The 20976-nt window shown below is 48.1% G+C and overlaps 1 protein-coding gene across 1 annotated transcript in view; it reads right to left on the bottom strand.

Moving 5' to 3' along the window:
* The window catches only part of Gsdme (gasdermin E), a 51672-nt gene that overhangs the window by 18132 nt on the left and 12564 nt on the right, over positions 1-20976 (bottom strand). The window contains exons 4-5 of the mRNA XM_051152393.1: positions 3406-3577; positions 1431-1551 (exon numbers count right to left, since the gene is read on the bottom strand). Of these exons, the coding sequence (XP_051008350.1) occupies positions 1431-1551; positions 3406-3577 (293 nt within the window). The remainder of the gene's footprint in view (positions 1-1430; positions 1552-3405; positions 3578-20976) is intronic.

Below are 20976 nucleotides of genomic sequence, written 5' to 3'. Positions count from 1 at the left end.
AAACTTCCAGCAGATAACTTTTTTGGGGGTTTTTTGGTTGTTTTTTTGTTTTGTTTTGTTTTGTTTTGTTTTTTGTTTTGTTTTGTTTTGAGACAGGGTTCTCTGTGTAGCTTTGGCTGTTCTGGACTCATTTTGTAGACCAGGCAGGCCTTCAACTCACAGCAATCCACCTGTACCTCCTGAATGCTGGGATTAAAGGTGTGTGACACCACACCGAGCCAGATAACGTTTTAATATTATTATCCTACCCAGAAAGACTGATAACAGTTTGTGGTGTAACATTTACTTACCCTTCCCCCCAAAACTCAGTCATGTAGCATTCTCACTGGGAAGAGGGAAGGAGCCTTAAGCATCCAGAGCAGTGGTTCTCAACCTTCCTGATGCTACAACCCTTTAATACAGCTCATGTTGTGATGAGCCCCAACCATAAAATTATTTTCATTCCTACTTCATAACTGTAAGTTTGCTACTGTTATGAATCTTAGTGTAAACATCTATGTTTTCTGATGAACTTAGGTGACCCCTTAAAAGGGTCATTCAACCCCTAAAGGGGTCTTGACCCACAGATTGAGAACCACTGATCTAGAGTAAGCAAAAGGTAAGAGAGGACAGCCTTACTTTCTTCTGCCAGTTGCAATGACACTTGTTATCCCCAAAGCGAGGTCAAGTTGCAGTACGGGCTTCATGCTGGGAGGGACAGTGGGACACCACAATGAGGATAATATTAAAGGGTAAGTCACGGTGGTCGCCAAGTTACCGCTGCCTTGGGTAGTGCCTACTCCCAGCTAGCTTAACTTCATCCAGGACCCATCAGGGACTCTCACTGACTTTCTGAACAGGTGGCCTGTAGTGGTTTAAATGAGAAATGTCCCCCATAGTCTTTGGTTCTCAGTTGGTGTCATTGTTTGGGAAGGTTTAAAAGGTGTGGCCTTGTTGGAGGAAGTATGTCACTGGTGGTGGGATGTGAGGGGTTAAAGGCTTACACCACTATCAGCTCCCTCTACTTCCTGCTTCCAGTAAAGGATGTAAGCCCTGAGCATCCTGTTCCTGCTGTCCTGGTCCTGTCCACTGCTTCCCCCAACATGATGGGCATCTAGCCCTCTAGAACAGTAAGCTCAAACAAATCCTTTCTTCTGTTACTTGCCTTATCATGGCAACAGAAAAGCAACTCCATGGGGCCTTAACCTGGGGAAGACTCAACAGCTTTACAGGAGGTCTGGCCAGATGCAGAGTCCAGGTTCCCCCCAGAGATGCAGTGACACCTGAGGAGCAGGTTGGGGGTGGGGTGCATGCAGCCCCTAGCTTCCCTCAGCCAAATCCCCAGTACCTCCCCTGTCACTGCCCAGAGTCCAGACCCTATGACACTCTCACACTCCTCTGCCAGCCATTGCCTCTCTCCTTCTACCAGGGCATACCTCATGAGGACTCACCAAACTGGCCGTCCTGTTTCACGTACATCTCCATGATGCCACAGGCAATGGTGGTGGCAGCGGGGATCTCCAGCACGACGTTGGTGTCTTTGATGATGCTCCCATCCTCCATTGCTGACACCTGTGGGCAAGAACACGCACCCGCTTGTATCCTCAGGCACTCTTGGCTTTTTTCTCTCACTCCTATCTCCAGCCTCCTAAGAATGCTGGGAAATATCCACATAGCTAAGGAAGAGGAAGGAGATAGGTGGCTCGTGGGTAAGCCGTGGCATTGGCAAGATGCCAGAACATGGGGTAGGGATCCACTCCACAGACCTATGTTTCGGCAACTACCTACCATGTTGCACCATTGTGGCCCCACAACACTGTGATTAACGGAACCAAAAAGTTCCTATCTGCCCGTGCCCTCATGGGCACTGTAACGTCACTGCAGAATGCATCACTCATGTCTGTGGTGACGCTGCTAAGAGCCCCCTGTCCACCTCCAGTCTCTGCATGGAACACCTGGTAATATAAATGACTATGCCACTGGCTCGTGTGCACTAGACTAGGTCTTTAACTTTACATTTTACAGCATTTTAGAGTATAGTTTTTACAGGAAGGAAGGAAACTTTAGGCTGTGTGCTGAGCTAGGCTGGCAGCAGTCTTGTGCATCTCAGGGTCACTGCATCCCTCAGGTACACCATGGAGCCCTGCAGACATCTAGGCCTGTCTAAGTGATCCTGTGGTGTGACATCACCACCAACAAAATCGCCCAGTAATATGTAACTCGGAACGTAGCTAAGTGCTGTATGGCTGCAGACAAGATAAATACGATCCGTTTCTAATCCCTTCTCAGGTTTCCAAAGACAACTTCGAAACCCCAGTGAAAATCCCAACAGGATTGAAGCCGGGCTTGGAAACGCTCTCTGAGCTGTGCGCACACCCGTGGACGGTGCTATGTGCACAGACAAACTGAAGGTGACGAGGCCATACAAAAGGCTGAAAGAGAAACAGCAAGACAGAAGGAAGATGGATGGGCAGGGCTGGGCTGCCAAGCAAGAAAGAGCCCAGGGAACAGAAAGCTGGAGATCTATTTGTTGGAGACAGACAATGCAGTTTAGCGATCTGCCCCTGGTCTGAGTATTTGCTTTGAGTCAAGAAACAGCAGCATCTGACCTTCTAACTCATAGGGCCAGCGCCTCAGCAGGGGTGACAATGAATAGAAGTGTCAGCAGGGCAAAGCTGAAGCCACCTCCATCAGGTCCTTCTTTACCCTGTGCTGCCCAGCCGGCTCACTGGCCTACACAGAGGTCCTACCTCTAAAGTTATAGCCACACCTCTCCCAGCCCACTGCCAAATACAGCTCTCCTGCCTCTTCTAGAAAAAAAAAAAAAAAACCAGTGCTACCAAGAAGGAAAAGTACCAAGAAGATTATACCAAGAGGGGAACCAATTTAAGGCTAAAGATGGCTGCCCATTTCACTCATTTTAGAACCAGCTTCAGGGTTCCAGCTTGGAATCTGGAAGAAACGGTAAAATTCTCTTGTTCCTGGCCTGGCTAGTGCCTGACTAAACAATTCCTTAGAGGAAGCACTTTACTTCTATAGAGGGCAGGACCTGGCCCAGGCCCGGCTAGCCACTAGAGTTGAGTTCTGTGGCCACAGCTTTAAAAATGAACACAACCCACCAGATCATCTGGGGAGACCTAGACCTGGAATGCTCTTTTCCTGCATTATAACAAGTCCTGAAGAAAGCCTGGAGCCACCAGCTCCATGAGGAACAAGTCTCGACTTTCTGGGAAGGCAGGTGGCTCACAGCATCTTCAAGTCTTGGGTCCCACAGTGACCAAGGCCAGATGCCTCAAAGAACATAGTTTCATGAGCTAGGGAGGTCATGCTTACTAGAGCCAGCTTGAGTACCATTTCTAACTCTCTACAAGAAGAGGTCTGACTTAGGAAGATGCCAGAAAAGGCCTCCATGCTGGCATGTGATACCTGCACAATCTTGGTCTGGATTCCCACCATGCCTCCACACTTCTCCTCCGTCTGCACATGCTCAGAAATCACACACTTCTGCGTGGTCACGATCTTCTGCGTCAGCACACACAGGACCTCATTCCTCCTCTCTAGCACCTGCTGGAGCACTGGGTTGTCCAGATCGACTTTTCTGGAAAAGAGGAATGGTCATGAGTAGCCCTGTGCCTCCAGGGACACTTGAGGCAGGGACCAGAATCTCCTCTTGCAGCTAGAAGAAGGAACAGGGGACAGTAGAGTTCATTAATTTCCTGGTGGTGAGCAAGGAGGCAGGCTACCTAGAACAGCTTAAGACACACTCTCCTGAGGCCATTCGGATCAGCTGAGAGACAGACTGAACACTGGAGGATGTGCCAAGGAATTATTCTCTTAATAACAAACAAAAAGTCCCTGTGGATGGGAACTGAGAACATATTAAAAATGGAGATGGAGAAGGCAGATTCAGGTGTTTCATTTGGCAGATGGGGCACAGGATGGTAGACTCTCCCCTTTTACAGATACTGAGTTGTCAGCACGAAGTCCAGTCCCTTCGTGACTTCCAACTGAAGCAAGGGCCGGTAAAGGCATTTTCAGTCCCTTGCCACATTGGCAGGAAGGTCATGCCTTCTTTCCCAAGGGCTGAGAGAAGTTCAAGGTTCCAGCCACGGCCGCCTGAAGGATGACAAAGCCCAGGTTGTTTTAGGATCCTAGCAAGGTGAGCAAGTTGGCAAGGCAGCACAGACTTACCGGTGCCACCTACACTGACCAGGTGCATAGCAAAGGCCAATGGCACAGTTGTCCCCGTAGACACCCACTATTACTGGGCTAGAGCTGGACAAAGTCTGTGAAAAGATGCTTATGCAGCCAGATTTCGCCAAGTACGAAAGGAAAGAGAGATTAAACAACTGACAAGATGAAAAAATGAACTCAACTCAAGGAGCTCGTTAAACTGAGAAAGGAAGAGCTACTCGTATTGAGGAGCACTGGCTGCTCTTACAGAGGATCTGGGTTCAGTTCCCAGCAGCACCCACATGGTGTCTCACAAGCACCTGGACTCCAGTTTTGGAGAATTCAGTGCCCACTAGTGGCCTTTGCAAGCATCCACACATGTGTTGCACATGAACTCAGACTGGCTTACACACATACGCACACATTTAAAAAAGAAATCCTTTTCAAATCTAAAAGGGACAATGCACTTTGAGGGGAAGCCATGAGGCAAGGCTCTGGAGACAGTGAAGAAGCAATAGGGATATAAATAGCACTGGGGTAACTGCCAGTGCGGGGACAAATGCCTGTGATCCCAGCACCGGGGAAACTGAGGCAGAAGGATTACTATAAGTTTAAGCCCAGCCTGGGCTCATATTGAGTTCCAGGCCAGCCTTGGCTATAGAGTAAGATAAGCAGAAAAAAGGCTAAAGAGAAAGAGGAGGAGGCAGAGGAGGGGAGGGGAAGAGAGGAGGAAGGAGGAAGAAAGAGAGAAAGGAGGAGGAAGATGGTGGGGAAAGAGGGGGAGAACAGAAAAAGAGGATGAGAGAGAGGAGAACAGAGCAGTTTGTAACCTCACCCTTGACTCCCTAGCCAGGCAGGGGAGCAACAGTGCTCTGTGAGTGTAAGTAACAGCAGCCTCCGTAGTGCAATGGCCCGCAGTCCAGGCCAGAGGAGATGCTAAGCTCACAGCACTTCACTAGCTTTTTATCCACTGTGATGTCTAAGAATAAAAGAACCTACTGTGTGCTTCCACAACCTCTGGAATCCAAATTGCAATTATCATGCTAAGCCCTTTGACAGCTTGGGGCTAGCCTCCTGGAAGTCCAAAGCCAGTGTGCACTTACTGCACCAGGCACTGGACACCCAGCAGCTGCCATAGCAACAAACTGACACCCACTTCTAGTTCCTACACAGGAACTACATCTAAGTGCCCCCCACCACCACATGGTACAATTTTGGGACTGTACCCCTGTCCACTGGGAGCTAAGAAAGGTCCCGGCTATTTCCCACAGGACTAGTGACCCTAAAACTGACCACTACCTGACCACACCTGCACTTGCCTAGTGGAGATTAGGGAAGGTACTTGCCATGAGGCAGCACCCACTGGAGTACAAAGCTCTGACTTCTTTGTGGGGGACAGCCCATCTGCACTGTGAATCTCCACAGCCTCTCCCAGTGCGATAAGCTGTGTGTCCACCAAAGCTTGCTCTCTGTGACCTAAGGACATGCTAAACAGCCTTCAAGTACCAAATGAGACGCCAAAGGCACGAGCTCCAGGACCGTGCCTGCTCAACCCAAGGAGCCCAGGGAAGGTCTACCACACCACGAGCTCACAGATTACCTGCACACGGCCCGACACAGCTAAGGACATCCCCGGCCTTCTGATAAAAACAGTCTGGAACAACAAGCCCCATTGCCACTGCTGGGATCTGGGGGGCGAAAAATGCATCTAGACCCTAAACCCCATGAGTGTGGCTACCAGTGTCACAAGCACAAGTACCACTGCAGTCACCCCAATGGGCCTTGGGAAGGCCCCCCATTGTGTTCCAAAACCTCAAACCACAGTGTAACAGACTGTAACACAGTGTAACACACTGTAACAGACCACAGTGTCACTTTATCTAACCTGCAGAACTGAGGGTGTTCTCACACTGCCATGCGACTGCCAGCACCTCAGGCTGAGGCATTTCCCAGGTCTATCCTGAGGATCCCAGGTAGGCCACCTGCAGGGGTCATGGCTATAGGTATCACACCATTGGTGTCATCTGTACTTACTCTGAGAGACCTATGGTGAACCCAACCCCTCCAAGACGGCAAGAGTCATCCCAAGCCCTAGTACCATCTGGGTGTGGCTCTGTGGAGCCTGAAGACACAGGCCTTTGGAAATGTATATTCTCCACAGTGACACAAGAGGACCGTCATGAACTTCTACAGTCTCTACTCCTAGGACCCCCATAAACATGCTGACATCAGGTAAAGTCACACAGGCACCACAGCCAGTGCAAAAACATGAATCCAGCAGAACTGTCCTTTCCCATCATGAAAAATAAAGGTGCCCCTACAAGAGCTACTTCTACAGCCCTTATGCAAAGAAAGACTCCCCCACAGACTGGGTGTGGACAGAGCGCACCTCAAGACAGTAAAAACAGAAGGTGAAAAGCCCACAGCCAAACCACACTGGGGGCTCCCTGTGTTTTCTCTGAGATCAGGAGCAAGGCAAGGATGTCTAAGCCGCACTCCTGTTTGACGTGGTATTGACGTCTTAGCAGGAGCAACTGCGCAAGACGAAGAGAGGACAAGTTAAGTTAGGCACATGCGTAGATGATGTGATTTTATATGGCGATAAATCTAACTGCCAAAAAGCTGCCAGATGAAGCCCATCAACTTTGTGTGTTGAACTAAAAATATCAAGCAATAAATAAATAAATAAATAAATAAATAAATAAATAAATAAAAAGTTGGAACCACAAACAAATCTAGGAAAGTGACAAGACAGAAAATTCAATACACAAACCCTAGCACCATCTTTTATGCCACAATAATGAGTATTCTGAGACAGAAATTAAGAAAGCAGTCCCATCAAGCCAAAGGTGATAGCTCACACCTGCAATCCCAGCTCTTGGGAATCTGGGATAGAAAAAAAAAATACCACAAATAGAAAGACAGCCTGGGTTCAACAGTGAGTTCCAACTCAGCATGGCCTGCAGAGAAAGACCCTTCTTCACAGAAATAGGGAAGAAAAGGTTTGTGTGAGTCCAAGAATAATCAAGGTGATCTTGAAGAAAACAGGTCCCTCCAAAACACACTAAATAGAGGGCAGGGGCGGGGATGTGCACCTGCAAACTCATCACTCGGAAAGCTGAGGTAGGAGGATTCTGAGTTCGAGGCCCGCCAGGGCTACACAATACATTTTGCCTAGCCTGGCCTATGAGACCCAGGATGGGTAGATGCAGGAACTAGCTGTCTAACTCGCTAACTGTAAAGCTATAGTAATTCTAACAGTGTGGTATATGCTGAAAACCCAGCACAAAGACCAGTGGCATAGACCAAAGCGTCCAGAAGATTAATCTATGATCAAACAGCCACCTGATTTCCAACAAGGGTGCCAAGAATATATGATGGACAGAAGACTGTCTTTGATAACCTGCTGGCAGAGTTTGCTATGCCTATGCAAAAAAAATGTGATTCCCTCCTCTCTCCTGTGTAAGTCAACTGAAAATGAACCAAGTTCTGATAGTCAGCCTGGAACTATAACAATAAGAAAACAGCAAAACCTCTCGACATTAGTCCAGTGAAGGCAATGGCTGGCTTCAGACAGGACTCCAAAACACAGACAAAAGGAAAAGCAGACACGTGGGGCTCTGTCAGACTGATAGGCATCTATAAAGCCAAGGAGACAAGCGGGAGTTGACAGAGAACCTAACGTGTGAGGAGTGTCTGTCAGCTGTTCTTCCAACGCAACCACATCCATAACACATACGAGCTCAAAGAAACTAAATACCACAAAAACAATGTAGTTTGAAAATGGGCCATAGAGCCAAACATAGAACAGAGAGAAAGTCAAGAAACCTATGAAAAATGGTCAGTCTCCCTCGGCCAGGGCAACATAAGTCAAACCACCATGGGATATCATTTCACCCCCACTAACATGGCCATTGTCAGACGAAAAATAGCCAGTGCTGTTGAGATTGGGAGGAAGGGGGACTCATGTGCAGCTGAGGGATTACTAGTTATTACAGCCATTACGGGAAACTACAAATAACACTATCATAGCTCCCGACGGCTCTGCTGGTATCCAAGACAGATGAAGCGGTTTCCCAAGGAAGGAGGAAGATACTAAAGCAAAACTAGCCCAGCAGCTTACCTGTAGCACATGAGGATTTAAAGCATGTGAGATATATATGTGTATATATACATATATGTGTATGTATGTACGTATGTACATAGACATGGAATATTATTTGGCTATAAAGGTGAAACTATGTCATCTGTAGCAACATAGATGTTCACTAACCAAACAAGGATTGCAGTGTTTTAATAGTCAACCATGTGTTAAGGTCCAGAAGTAATTCCTCTTCTGTGTGTGTGTGTGTGTGTGTGTGTGTGTGTGTGTGTGTGTGTGCGCGCGCCACAAGGGCCACCATGCATGGACTGGACCTAGGTCCTTTACACAGATGTAGCTGATGGGCAGTTCAGGCTTCCTGTGAGTCCTCTAGTAAGGATAGCGGGGGTGAGGGGCTGTCTCTGACATGGACTCTGTTGCCTGCTTTTCAATCGCTTGCCCCTGGTATGGCTGCCTTGCTAGGCCACAGAGGAAGAGGACATGCTCAGTCCTGATGTGATTTGATGAGCTGGGGTGGGTGGGTGGGGTTCCCCTTTTCTGAGCAATATGAAGAAGAAAGAGGGAGGATGGGACTGAGAGGAGAGGAGGGAGGTGTTATGTACAATCAGTATGTAAAGTGAATAAATTAATTTTTTAAAAGGGAAAAAGAAAACACAGCAATCCATGAGATCCCTAGAAATGACTAGGATAGTGCGCAGTGCCTCTTGCTTGAAGAAACATCTGTGCCTGTCAACTTTATTTGTCAGCTCTGTGTGCTAACGAACGTCAGTGTACCTCAGAAAGATGCACAAACACAGCATCTCAACTTTTAAAACCTGTTTTTCAGTAGGATGGTATAACCGTGTGAGTCTACTGGGCTTTAGCCCAGGAGACTGAGTTTAAAGTTAAGAGCCAGCCTGCCCACCTGTCAGAAGGCACACTGACCCGGCTGTCCCTAACCTTCTCTCCCAGCTGCCACCTCCCATCAGGTCTCCAGAAATGGGTTTAGTCTAGGACAGTTGAACTGCGGGCTCATGCTCACATAAGCATACCTATCAGAATAGCCCTGTGGGCCTCAACCCACAACTAGGAGAGAACAACAGCTGAGGGTCCCACAGGATTCTTATGTGACCATGGAAATCACCTCTTCGTTACACTGCAGTGTTCCCTGAACAAAACCCACTATGCTGCAAAGCCTTTTTTTTTTTTTTTTGGTTTTTCGAGACAGGGTCTCTCTGTGTAGCCTTGTCTGTCCTGGACTCACTTTGTAGACCAGGGTGGCCTCAAATTCACAGAGATCTGCCTGCCTCTGCCTCCTGAGTGCTGGGATTAAAGGCGGGCACCCCCACCACCTTTTAAAGCTAATGCTAGGATGCTTTAAAAGGGAAGTCTCAGTCAGACCATCCCAACATTGCTTAAAGGCCCCATGCCACACACACACACACACCCCAAACCCAAAGACATAAGAGAACTATCTCTGGCGAGAATGGAGCTCCTTGCTTCTGGTGGTGACAAGTCTCCTAGGCTTCCTGAGCAGAACAACGTCTTTAGGGACAGCCACATGTTGCTTTTAGCAGAGGAGAGAAGCGAAGCCACAGACAAAGCCCATAGCTAAGACTGAGGCTAACAGAGCAGCCCTGACTTAGGGGACACACCATGACTTCCTGGGCAAGCTTCAAGGCAGGGCTCAGCCAGGTGGCCTTCACCTCTCGTCCCTCCCACAGGAGACTTGGTTTTCAAGATAGCTCTGCCATCTCCTGGAGGCCATACCCTGGACAAGTCTAATCATCCTCAGTTAGGAGGGACCTGCTGGGGACAGAGGGAGAGTATAAGAAATATATGTTCTGGCCGGGCATGGTGGCACACATTTAATCCCAGCACTCGGGAGGCAGAGGCAGGTGGGTTGCTGTGAGTTCAAGGCCAGCCTGGTCTACAAAACAAGTCCATGACAGCTAAGGCTAACACAGAGAAATCCTGTCTCGAAAAACAACAACATATGCAAACATACATACATACATACATACATACATACATACATACATACACACATACATACATACATACATACATACATACATACAAACATACATACATACAAACATACATACATACAAACAAACATACATACAGACAGACAGACATACATACAAACATACATACAAACAAACATACAGACAGACAGACAGACAGACATACAAACATACATACATACAAACATACATACATACAAACATACATACATACATACAAACATACAGACAGACAGACATACATACAAACATACATACAAACAAACATACATACATACAGACAGGCATACATACAAACATACATACATACAAACATACATACATACATACACACACACAAACATACACACACACAAACATACACACATACATACATACATACATACAAACATACATACATACATACATACAAACATACATACAAACATACATACATACAAACATACATACATACATACATACATACATACAAACATACATACATACATACAAACATACATACAAACATACATACATACATACAAACATACATACAAACATACATACATACATACAAACATACATACTAGAAACTATGTAAATAGAGTACTCATGTAGCAAATTCTCAAAAGAAATTTAATTTAAATTTTAAAAAATCAAATGGCAGAAGGAAAACAAAGTTATTCAACAAAAACAAAGAGCCTGTCTATGCAAGAACCTCAAACAAGAATCGCTGGCCCACAGAAATGTAGATTTATATTGATGACTGAGGCTATGGTAATTGGAGCATTTCTCCCCAAGGGCTTTGATTTGTTAGCTACAGCTACTGCTGAAAGGGAAGCAGATGCTTGCGCACACCCCGCCTGTAGGTAGGGAAGTGAACTCCCAGGGGCTGCCCTCCTAACACTTCACCAAGCAGGAAGCCTGCTGCTTGACTGATCACCAGCCTAGTCTGGCTTTACTAGAAACTACCTGCTGGAGTCCCAGAATGCCCTGCTGCTACCTCTCATCTGCCTGCTTACCCCTCCCTGGGGACAAAACTTTCCACCTGTGAGGTCTGTAAGCTCCAGGATAGCCCTAGGAAGGAGGCAGGCCTCGGCCCTCTATCCCCAAGGCACCGAGCTGTGTTCTACACTTGGCAGCCTAGAACCACCCAAGCCGGGAGTTTGGACATCCTTAGAACACCCCAGTATGGTATAGGTGCTGAAAAGCTGTGGGCTGCAGGGAGGGAGTCTGGGTCTGGTCCTGCCGTGAGCTTTCGTTCATCTCTCAGCTACAGTCATTTCTTAAGGACTGGGGGACAATTCCTGCCACTGAAACCCAGGAAACACTATATTTGGGAGAATTTCTTCCGTCTTAAAGAGAGTCACAAGTAACAGGTCAGTTGTCTATGCCTGGACTTTGTTGCCTATAACAGAAGCTGACATTTAGAATGAAGAAAACTCAGGCTGTTGGCCAGCATGGGGTGGGGGGTCAGGAGTCAGCTGGAAACACCACCAGGATCCACACATTTGCCGAGCTAACCACTTAGCTAACGAGGACTCCTACCTCAGGATATTTCCTTGTGCAGGGTAAGTAAGAAATGCTCTTTACAACAAGACACCCTCACTGTTCCTGAAGTTATTGTCATCCTTATTTCACAGAGAGATACAAAGGATAGAGAATTCAGAAGCTAAGGGCCCCAGGGACACAGGTCCTTAGGGTAGAATAAGATCTCAGCTCAGCAACTCAGCACTGTCCAATCTGAAACTCTGCCATCACCCTTCCTCTCCCTCTCGAGCCCATCCCAATCATAGGCCCCTCTCTCCTCTCCTCTCTCTTTTCCCTATCCCCCATCCCCTACCCCCAGAAAAAGAGCCCTCCCAACCCACCCCACCACATCAAGTCACAGCAGGACTGAGTGCATCCCCTTCCCCTGTGGCCTGGTGAAGCAGCCCCACCTGGGGGAAGTGATGGAAAAGCAGGCAGCAGAGTTCATGTCAGAGACAGCCCCACACAATTCTCCTTACTGGGGGACCCACATGAAGACCAAGCTGCCAATTGGCTACATCTGTGTAGGAAGCCTAGGTCCAGTCCATGGTTGGTGCTTCAGTCTCCGTAAGCCCCTCTGGGCCCTGGTTAGTTGGCTCTGTTGGTCTTCTTGTGGAGCTCCTTCCTCCCCTCCCACCCCCACCCCCACCCCATTATTCTCCACCCTGCCACACACCCCCCACCTTCTACAGATCCTCTTGCCCAGTGTTTGGCTGTGAGTCTCAGCATCTGTTTCAATCCACTGCTAGGAGGAGCCTTTCAGGGGACAGCTATGCCAGGCTCCTGTCTGCAAGCATAGCAGAGTATCATTAATAGTGTCAGGGGTTGGCTCTCTCCCAGGGGGTGGGTCTCAGGTTGGGCCAGTCACTGGTTGGACATTCCCTCAATGTCTACTCTAACTTTACCTCTGCACATTTTGTAGGCAGGGTAAATTTTGGGTCAAAGTTTTTGTGGGTGGGTTGGTGTTCCCCTCCCTCCATTAGGAGTCATGTCTAGTTAGAGGGTAGCCTCTTCAGTCTTCACATATTATCTTTCTGTTTGGCTCCTTGTGAGAACTCCCATAATACTGGCAAGCAGGTCTGCCTAAAGCAGCCATCCACCAGACACTGATAGTATCAACTGAAACCAAGGAAAGGCTCCTTGTGGCAGTTAGCTTTCCTCTTTTGTGACAGAACGCCTGCAATAAATCCACTTCTGCGAGAGGGCGGGGAAGAAAGGTTCGTTCTGACACAAGGGGTAGTATTTTGGCTCAGAACATCAGATGTTCCACTCGATGGCTGGTTGGTCCCACCACTGGTGTAGTCTAACTCGGAGCCAGTACGTGATGGATATTCCTCTCCTGAGAGCCAGGAAGTCAGGTGACAAAGGGAGAAGCAGAGGTCCCCAGTAGTGCCCCCCAATAACCTCTCTTCCACTACCTCCCAGTAGCTTAAAAGTCTGGATACCTAGCCTTTAAACACATGAACTCTGGAGGACACTAAGATCCAAACCACAACAACTTGGAACAAAGGACAGAAGATTCTGGAAAGCTCAAGCACTGTGGTGTGCCACCTGGAGCAAGGGACAGAAAATTCTAGAAATCTCAGCTACTGTGACCTGGCATGCTCATATCCAATATATAGTCATTTCCTCACTGTTGCCATGATTTCGGTTACCTGAAGTCAACCACAATCCAAAACTACTAAATCCTCACTGCTCCGAGGAATGTGATGAGCAGTAACTGCAGACACGCCTGGCCTATGAACCATCCTTTGTACAGTGTATCCACAATGTAGATGCTGTTCACTCAGGAGTCACCTAGGAGCTACCTCAGTTACCACACTGACTTTTGATGTCCCAGTAACTTCCACTTTAATTAATAATGACCTTCAAAAGGGGACTGACAGGGACAGTTTGGATATACCAAAAAGATGCCCTCATACGCTTCCTCTGATGGGAAAGTAGAAGTTCTCAACTTAATAAGGAAAACAAAGAGAGCACGCGCTGAGACCAACAGTTAGGCAAATCCGCCTGGAAACTGAAGGGGAAACGACGTTAGTGTTGCTGCCAGTATCTAACCGCAAAGCTATGGCCATGGTGAGCATAAGTCCTCAGCTGTTCATCTGGTTCCCTCTGATGACACAGGCGAATAACATCAGGGACATCGCCCTACGAAGGATGGGTGTGGCAAGGTAAGATAGCCATTTGCATAACTTTACAGTGAGTCACTGTTGTAATAATTACAGTATATTGTTTTACTTTATTAGTTTACCTTTTACTATGCCCGGGTTTATAGATCAAGCTTCCATGGTACACACGCGTACATAACAAAAACATAGTCAACCGAGGATTGGTACCGTGCTGTCTTATCATACGCTGGAGACCTTGGACTATGTCCCCTGAAGTTAAAGGAGGACGGTAGTGAACATCACCCCCTCCCCACCCCACCCCCACCCCCACCCCCCCACCCTCAGTTCTCTCTTTCACTCAGTTGTGAAGATGAAGATGGCTTCGTGTTTGTAAACTGCAAGAACTTTTAAGGCTGGAGCATGATGCTAACCGCGCATGATTCCCCAAGGGACTGCCCGGCCCCACCCCCACCCCACGCACATACCACACCAGTCCCTAATGCATCCATCTCCAGCACCTTATCTTTGTCACACAGAACAATCCAGAGAGACCGAAAGGGAAAAATGACCAAGCAATTACAGATGCTCAACCTTTTAGGCTACGGAATTAAGTAACTGCCACCAGGTGACTCGGAACAGCAAGCCAGGAAGATGGAGAAGCCAGATGAAGCCGAGCGAAGAGGTGAATGCCTACATCAGCCCTTGGGAATTTTATTCCTTTCCAAGCTTTGGGCATAGCAGCTGGACTGGAAAAAAAAAATCACATGGTTTGTGCGTCTGGCCTTAACTCCTGTGTCCAGGCCAACTAATTAATTTCTAAATTCAACTCCTCGTATGTGAAATGAAGATAAATCCATTATCCTTTCGACTGAGTAATGTTCAGCGAGCTGCCAGGGCCCATGTGAACAAGAGGTACATGCCAGGAGGGACACATGGAGGACGAGGAACTCACAGCAGATGACCCCTCAGCATGCTCAGTACCCCAACAGGAGGGTGGGATGTAGTTTTAAGGGGGGAACATCGGCTCTAGGCTGGGGCATGAAGCATAATTAGGAACTCACTGGCTGGGTGTGCCAGGAAGGGAAGGCTATGTGGGTGAAAGACATAAAGGAGCCGTCAGATAGGACGTAGATGGAAGAGAGCCTAGAGCGTGACTCTGGGGAAATGAAGGCAGGGGTCTGGGCTGACGGTTAAGGGGGACATGGAGAGCAATGGTGCTACAAGAGGAAATGTGGACCACTTCCTGTGGCAGCGAGAGCACACGGGAGCACAAGCTGGCAGTGGCTGGTGATACGATCTGACAGGCTGTATGTGGCGGAGCCAGAGATGGAAAGGGCCAGAGTTGGGCAGACAATAGAGAGCGAGAAAGAAAGAGTGGGATGCTGGGATGATGAGAACCGGTAAAACCCAGGTCCTTAAGCGTATGAAGCGGCTCGTGAGAAACACACAGAAAAGAGAAGGTGAGGAGGAAACCACATCCCATCCCAGCCTTCGGCGGAAGCACCTGAACAGTACGCAGCACGAAGCTCCATGGAGAGACTGGAGAGAAAGACAGGAAATTCAAAGGTGGTTTTGTCACCGGAGAGTCCCGGGGAATACACACCTGCTCCCTGAATCCCAGCTCCTTCACCCAGCCAACTGGGCTATGGACACTTGCACATCACCTGGCACGCTCCCCCAGAGAAACAAGAGCTACGAGAGGGCAAGGGCGCTTCAGAAATGCCACATCAGCAACTCTGAGGCCAGCACCTCCCCCTCGCTTCTAAGCTCCACTGCTCCTACCCTATATCAGCACCAAGCTCTCTGCAGGAGCACTGGCCTCCCCCAGGCTTAGTCACAAGGCTCTACTGTGTGAGAAAGGAGCCTACTCACAAGCACGGCGAAGGGATAGCGGGACTTGCCATGTGCCAGGCGCAGCTGGACAGGCTCTGCTGATGTTCTCATCTGATTCTCACAGAAGCACAAAGCCCGCTTTGCTAATAGAGGCAGAAGAAGATGGCTCTTAGGTATTGGTTCTGAGTAAAATGTTTTAGGCCAGACGTGGTGACACACGCCTTTAATGCCAACAGGTCTCTGGGTTTGAACCCAGCCTAGTCTACAAAGCAAGCTCTAGAACAGCCAGGGCTTCACAGAAATGAAAGGAAGGAAGGAAGGAAGGAAAAAGGAAGGGAAAGAAGAAACGATGTTTATTGAGCGCCTTCCACCACAGTGAGCACTCGTAAGGAGGGATGAAGCTATCAGTTCGAACTAGGTCACTTTCACTAAGTTTAATGGAACAAGTCATATTTAGCAATAGGGGCCTTACGACCGGGTTGTTGAGAGTGACCAACAGCCTAGGTGATAATCTGAAATGTTTGGCCAATGACTCTAGAAGATGTTACTCAATCCTGGCTCCTGAGATTTCACTTGGTCTCATAAGACCCATAAGTGGCATATATTTCTTACACTATGCCTTAATTTCCATTATTCCATAATTTCCAAGATTATATTTTTCATTTTAAAAATTAAGCCTTCCAGATATGATGGTGTACATCTGAAATCTGAGCACTTGGGAGGACGATGGCTGAGCTACATAGTAAAATCCTACCACACACACACACAAACACACACACACACACACACACACACACACACACCACTGAACCTAGTTAACCACCCAAGCACGGGTCTAAAAATAGCCACTAACACTAAGAAATGAGCATAAAAGCTAGACATGGTGGTGTACACCTTTAATCCCAGCACTTGGGAGGCAGAGGCAGGTGGATCGCTGTGAGTTCGAGGCCAGCCTGGTCTACAAAATGAGTCTAGGACAGTCAAGGCTACAAAGAGAAACCCTGTCTCAAAAAAAAAAAAAAAAAAAGAAAAGAAAAGAAAAGAAAAGAAAAAAGAAAGAAAGAAAGACAGATAGACAGAAATGAGCATAAGGTGCCTTTGCTGGCCACACCCACCCTAGGCCTTACAGCACCGTCATTTACCTCATTCTTACCTTGCCCATGCTGCCCATGCTGCCCTTGCTGCCCATGCTGCCCATGCTGCCCATGCTGCCCATGCTGCTCCTGAAGGAGAAGCAAGGAAAAGGAGACTAAAGGAAAAGAGCAGGAGGGAGCTGAGGAGTGCACAGAATGAAGGCATGGCTGCCGCGTGCTCTGCCAGCCACAGTGGCATGAACACGGTAGAAAAGAAGGCGCTCCCAACTTTGCACACGCATTCCTTCTTTAAAGCAGGACGTGTTTAAGAACAACACTGAACCAGTTCTCCTGAGAGTCCTTCACCTCCCTAGGAAGATCAAAGAACCAGAACAGGGTCCCGTTGTTATTAATGTGTACAAAGTTTGTAACTAGGCTGGCTTGGTATCATTTTAGAACAGTGCGAATAATTGTGAAAATGTATCATTGTCACACCATTGCATTCACAATATATCAATGTATATAATTAACGGAGAGTTTTTTGTCAAGAACCAATTTTCCAATTGCCAGGTACACACAGAGAAACATAATCACCTTTACCAGAACTTAAATGCTGGGTGTGCCCTTATGGCAACAATCAATTCAGACCTCAAGTAGCCAAAGAAATAAAACAAACACACAAACAACAAAAATCAGAAAACAACAGCAAAACCCTCCGTGCCACCACAGCTAGAAGCAAGGCCCAGTCTCAAAGGGAAAGATCTGGTGTGTGTTCACTCTCCTCTGACATCGCAGAGGGAGCCGGGGAGACTGAGGCCAGAGGCTGGCATGGCAGTAAGTGCATCCGGGTTATTTACCAGGAGTACAGTTCTCTGGATTCTGGGAGGTCTGAGGCAGGAAAGAGCTTGCCAGCAGAGGAGGGGAGAGGTATGGCTGTCAGGATTAAGACAGCGACGAGGAAGGCAATACAAAAGTTCTTTAGAGAGTTATTATAAAATGCTACTGGATATAAAGACTAACACACACAAATCTGAGTTGTGATGAGAATTCTCAATAACGTTTGTTAGTCTCCATTTAAAGAAACAGAAGGCACGGACATATATCTTAGGATACTTCCCATTCAGAATGGTTAAGCTAAATCTAGGGCCCATTAAACCCAATCAGCTCCCAGTACTTATAAGCACTATTCCCCAAATTCCAAACGAATCTATATTCCTGGGTATAGTTTCAAAGAGCCATGGGGTTTGAGATGTGTAGGGTTTTTTGTTGCTGTTGTTGTTTTGGCTTTTGGGGGGTTTTTGGGGGGGTTGTTTTGTTTTGTTTTGTTTTGTTTTCTTTCTTCTGGTGCCACCTAGGTCAATCCCAGGACCTCAAGCTCAGCAAGCGAACCTACAACATCAAACTACACGCCAGCTCTGGAGACTCTGGGTTCTCAGAGCCTACAAAACATGTATCCAGATGATAGCTTATCTAAACAACTGAGATAAAAATGAGTGGCTGCAGACACACCCTTGAGAAGATGCCGGAAGGAGGCCTCCTCCTCAAGGGGCCCAAGGTCACAGCTGCATCCGCAGCGCCTTATCAATCCTGGTGGTGTTCCAGGAGTCCAAAGACAGGCAGGCCGCAAGACAAGGATTTATTAGTCAAGTATGAAGTCACACAATGCCAGCTCTGAGACTGAGAAAGTGCCTCCCCTCCGTCCCACGTAGCCCGCCCTTAGCCCTCAATGCCTCACGTTGAGCTCTCAGCAAAACGTAACAAGGGATGTGATGATAAGGCACCGCCGGGTTTCCAGGTCCTTCATGTATCTCTTCGCCCGCCCCCCTGTTTTGCAGTGTTGGGGATGAGAAGAAGGACCCACACATCTAATTATGTATTCTGCCCTGGCCATATCCTCACATGCATTCTCTAAGAAGCACCTGTGTCTCACCTCCTGCTCCCCCAGACCGTGCCTCCCCCATCACACCTGCAGGCGATGGGTGAACTCAACCTGTCCAGGTGTGTCCAGGGGAGCAGGCCTGACTCTTCTTCGCAGGCACCCGCTGAAGACAGGGCCCAATCCCAATGTTTTCCCCCCCGGCAATACCCTCAGGGGCTACTCCGAATCCACCAATTCAAGCAAGATTTCGAGGGAAGAACAGGAGCCTCGGAGCCAAGGAGTCCTGGCTTGACTCCCAGCTGCCGCAGGTTGAGCACTGTGACTGAGAACAAAAAACGATTTCACTTTCCTAGGCCTCCATTCTCCATTCACTAAAGCAGTCCGCTGTGCAGGGAGACTGAGGTGAGAAATGATCAGTGCCTGGCACATAGCAGGCGCTTGCTGACCCTCCCCCTCCCCCCTTCAGTTCCTATCACAACTTTTTCTCCCACAGCTGTTCACAGGGGCCCCATCCCTCACCCCACCCGCAGCAGCTGCTGCCGTACTTCCTGTTGGCAGTAGCTTTTACACCGGAGTCAGGAAGACTTGATTCAAAATCCTCCATCGGGAGATGTGATCGCAGAGCGTTGCCCAACTCTGCTTCCTGAAATAGCAATTACAAAACTGCACATTGAAGCCAGAACGAGATGGATAAAGAGTGAGGGAGGAAAGAGGACCAGGACTTTCCCAGCCTCCTTCCTGACCTCCTTCCGCCATGAACAGTGTCACCTGATTGCAGATAAATACACACTCTCCCCCCTTTCCCCCCTCCCCCTTCTCCCCCCTCCCCATGTTCACTGCAGTGAGAAGGAAGGTCCCCCTGTTGCAAAGAGAGCAATGGAGAAAGTAAGATCAGCCAGGGAGTGACTGTGCCCCCTCCCCACCCAGCAGCACCAAAGGGACCCACAAGTATCTTGCCAATAGCAAACCCCTCAGGGGGTGGGGAGGGGGGGCTCCCAGGAAGAGCCAGGGCAGTTAGTACCCAGACTAAACTCAACCTGCCCACCAAATGCTTGGCACGTGTGTCCCACAGGATGCACTCACTAATTTAAAACATAGGTTTGCTCCATAAGCATGTCATTCGTATAATTCTAAGAACAAGGACTTACTATCTTTTAGATTGTTGCTTTTTGCATTGCCAGGCCTAAACCCAGAACCTTGCATGTGCTAGGCGAGCGCTCTACCACAGACCCACATCCTCGGCCCTAGGAATGTTAGACAAGACAAGCCCCTGAACATGAAAGAGTTTCCCCTCGACACATCTGCGTTTGAATTTTCTGTCTTCAGTGGAAAAGGGTGATAAGAATGCCATATGGAGAGGCACATGTGGCACACGTCCTGCCATGCCATACCCATTGGACCATAGCACTAACTTCTCAGGTGGGCCCCTGGCTTGCGCCCATCCTTTCTCTTCCAAATCCAGTTGCCAAGAGGATCCATCAAAAGAATAAGTCAGTGTGTCAAATCCCTGCTCAGCATCTCCAGGGACGCACCATCTTAGTCTGCGTGAGGGGCAAAGGATTTCCAGTGGTCTCTAGGTCCTGTGGGACTGGGCTCTCCTTTGACCTCCCTGGGTCACCGCGTCCTGGTCACAGCACACGGCATCATTGGGTGGACAGCCCTGCTTGTTTTCCTCTCCTTCAAAGCTTTGTATTAAGACCAATTTCCCCACTACTTTGTCTGGTCTCACTGTAAAACCACACCACCTTCTGCTGTATTGCTCCCGAGCCTCCAAGCCCATCACTCCATTGCAAGTTTATTTTAACTCCATATTTTGGAATGTCTTTCACTAGGATTTGGGCAGAAATCATAGCATTTTCTCACTGCAGCATCCTCGGTGTGAAGAATATAGTGTTATTCAGTCAGTAGAACCACTTATTGAACGTTGACTTGACACAAGGCAGAAATAATGAGTTATCCTGGGATAAAGTGAATAAAAGATGGGATTTTCCTGCAAGATGTTGCAGTTGTGAGCCAGCTGTTTCCCGATGAAGCCCCCGCTCTCTTCCCCAGGAGAACAATACACACAGAAAGTAGACTTGTGAGCTTCTTGTTCCTAATATTAATTCTCTGAACATAGTCCTGTAACCCCATTCTCAGGAGGCTGAAGTAGGGACAGCCTGGGCTACACAGGGGGACTGTCTCAAACAAATCAACAAATGAAAACACAAACCCCACAAACAAACAAATCAGGGACTGGCAAGATGGCTTAGTGGGTACAGTCACTGGCATGACCTCCAAGACGACTGAGGGCCACATGGTAGAGAACTGA

Source organism: Acomys russatus, chromosome 10, assembly GCF_903995435.1.
Source record: "Acomys russatus chromosome 10, mAcoRus1.1, whole genome shotgun sequence".
Taxonomy (NCBI): Eukaryota; Metazoa; Chordata; class Mammalia; order Rodentia; family Muridae; genus Acomys; species Acomys russatus.
This window is presented reverse-complemented; position numbering and strand designations above follow the sequence as displayed.